General features: G+C 43.1%; 1 protein-coding gene across 1 annotated transcript in view; it reads right to left on the bottom strand.

The window, feature by feature from the left end:
* LOC107734543 (zinc finger protein 827) overlaps positions 1 to 1509 on the bottom strand; it is an 88362-nt gene that overhangs the window by 21011 nt on the left and 65842 nt on the right. The window contains exon 6 of the mRNA XM_016546533.1: positions 514 to 753. Coding sequence (XP_016402019.1) covers positions 514 to 753 — 240 coding nt within the window. The remainder of the gene's footprint in view (positions 1 to 513; positions 754 to 1509) is intronic.

Here is a 1509-nt window from a genome sequence, read left to right as displayed (position 1 = left end):
ACAGGAGCAAGAGGGAGAGAGAGAGAGAGAAAGAGAGAGACAAGGGAAGTGTGTGCAACCGAGTGTGCTTGAGCCAGAATGTTTGAGAACAATCTGAGGGAGTCGAGGGTTGAGGGGTTATACATACACACTTTGCAGCTACACACCTCTCCCATGGGGTAGGGGGGGAGGTGGAAGGATGCGAATGGCGTGCATGTGAGGTTCGTGTACAGATATATATATATATGTGTGTGTGTGTGTGTGGGGGAGGCTTTTTGTGATCGGCTTCCGAGGTGCTAGATGGCATTTAAAGAGAGCCGTAGCTGGCAGCGAGGAGCGCTGGGGGCAGGTTTGTCTCTGCTAATCCTCAGAACGCTCTTGGAAGAAAAGCTCAATCCTGCCATCATTTAACACCACAAATATCCCTCCACTCTCTAGTGTGTCAGTGCAGCAATCAGAGAAGACGATGAAGAAGAAAACTGTCTGCGGAGAGCGACAGTCCGCCCCTTTGTTTCTTCTGTCATAGAGACTTACCAGACAGTTTGTAAAGCAGCTCAGAGGCCATTTTGACTGATATGTCCTGGGAGAAGAGGTCATTTTGGGGGCGGGGCAAAGGATCTGGGAGGTTGACCATTGGTTCCTTCTTCTCACATGCCCCTGAAGTGCTGAAGCCCAGTCGATGAGAGGAGGGTGGGGCCAATTCTAGGGGTGGGTCCACTTCCATAGGCTCCGCCTTCACTATGACGTTCTGGTGGCAAGCTTCTTTGTTATTCTCTGAAAATGCAAATTAAAGTGAATGTTAATCCATTTGCAAACAACCATTATAACACTGATTCTAATTAGCAGTGCATTCTAAGGATAGAGATTTCAAAACACTTCTAAACTTGAGTGTTAAATTTCCACTTCAGGCAAATATATCAAGTAATGAAAGCTTTTTGCAGAAGTGGCCATCGCCATGAGTATATTTGGTAACTGCCTCAATGGTTTGAACATGTCTGACTCGAGACTAGAGTGGTGTCATTTGTGTATGTGATAGTCAGTGGCAGTCCTGAGGCGAAATTGGCATAAGGTGCTCGGATGCCTCCGGATGATCCTTGAAAAAAGTTACTGTTCTGAATGGGAGTAAGAGAAATGGGAGTATGGGAAATGGGAGTAAGAGAAACTGAGCGGCAAAAAACCCCATGAAATTGCCGCAGTAAGTCTGTTTGTCACTTTTGATCAATTTAATGCATTGTTACTGAATAAAAGTATTAATTTTTAAATAAATAAAGAAATACATTTAAAAAAAATACAAAGATCTGACAGACCCAAAAGTGTTGAATGGTAGTGTGTATCCTATTTTTACATTTAGAAAATCTCTGCCATCATCTAACACTTACTTAAAGGGGTCATATGATGCAATTTCATTTTTTCCTTTCTCTTTGGAGTGTTACAAGCTCTTGGTGCATAAAGAAGATCTGTAAAGTTGCAAAGACTAAAGTCTCAAATCCAAAGAGATATTCTTTATAAAAGTTAAGAGTCAGCCACACC

Source organism: Sinocyclocheilus rhinocerous, unplaced genomic scaffold (genome assembly GCF_001515625.1).
Source record: "Sinocyclocheilus rhinocerous isolate Xijiao unplaced genomic scaffold, SAMN03320098_v1.1 scaffold580, whole genome shotgun sequence".
In the NCBI taxonomy this organism is placed as follows: domain Eukaryota; kingdom Metazoa; phylum Chordata; class Actinopteri; order Cypriniformes; family Cyprinidae; genus Sinocyclocheilus; species Sinocyclocheilus rhinocerous.
Note: the sequence above shows the minus strand (reverse complement) of the source record. Positions and strands in the feature narration are given on the sequence as shown.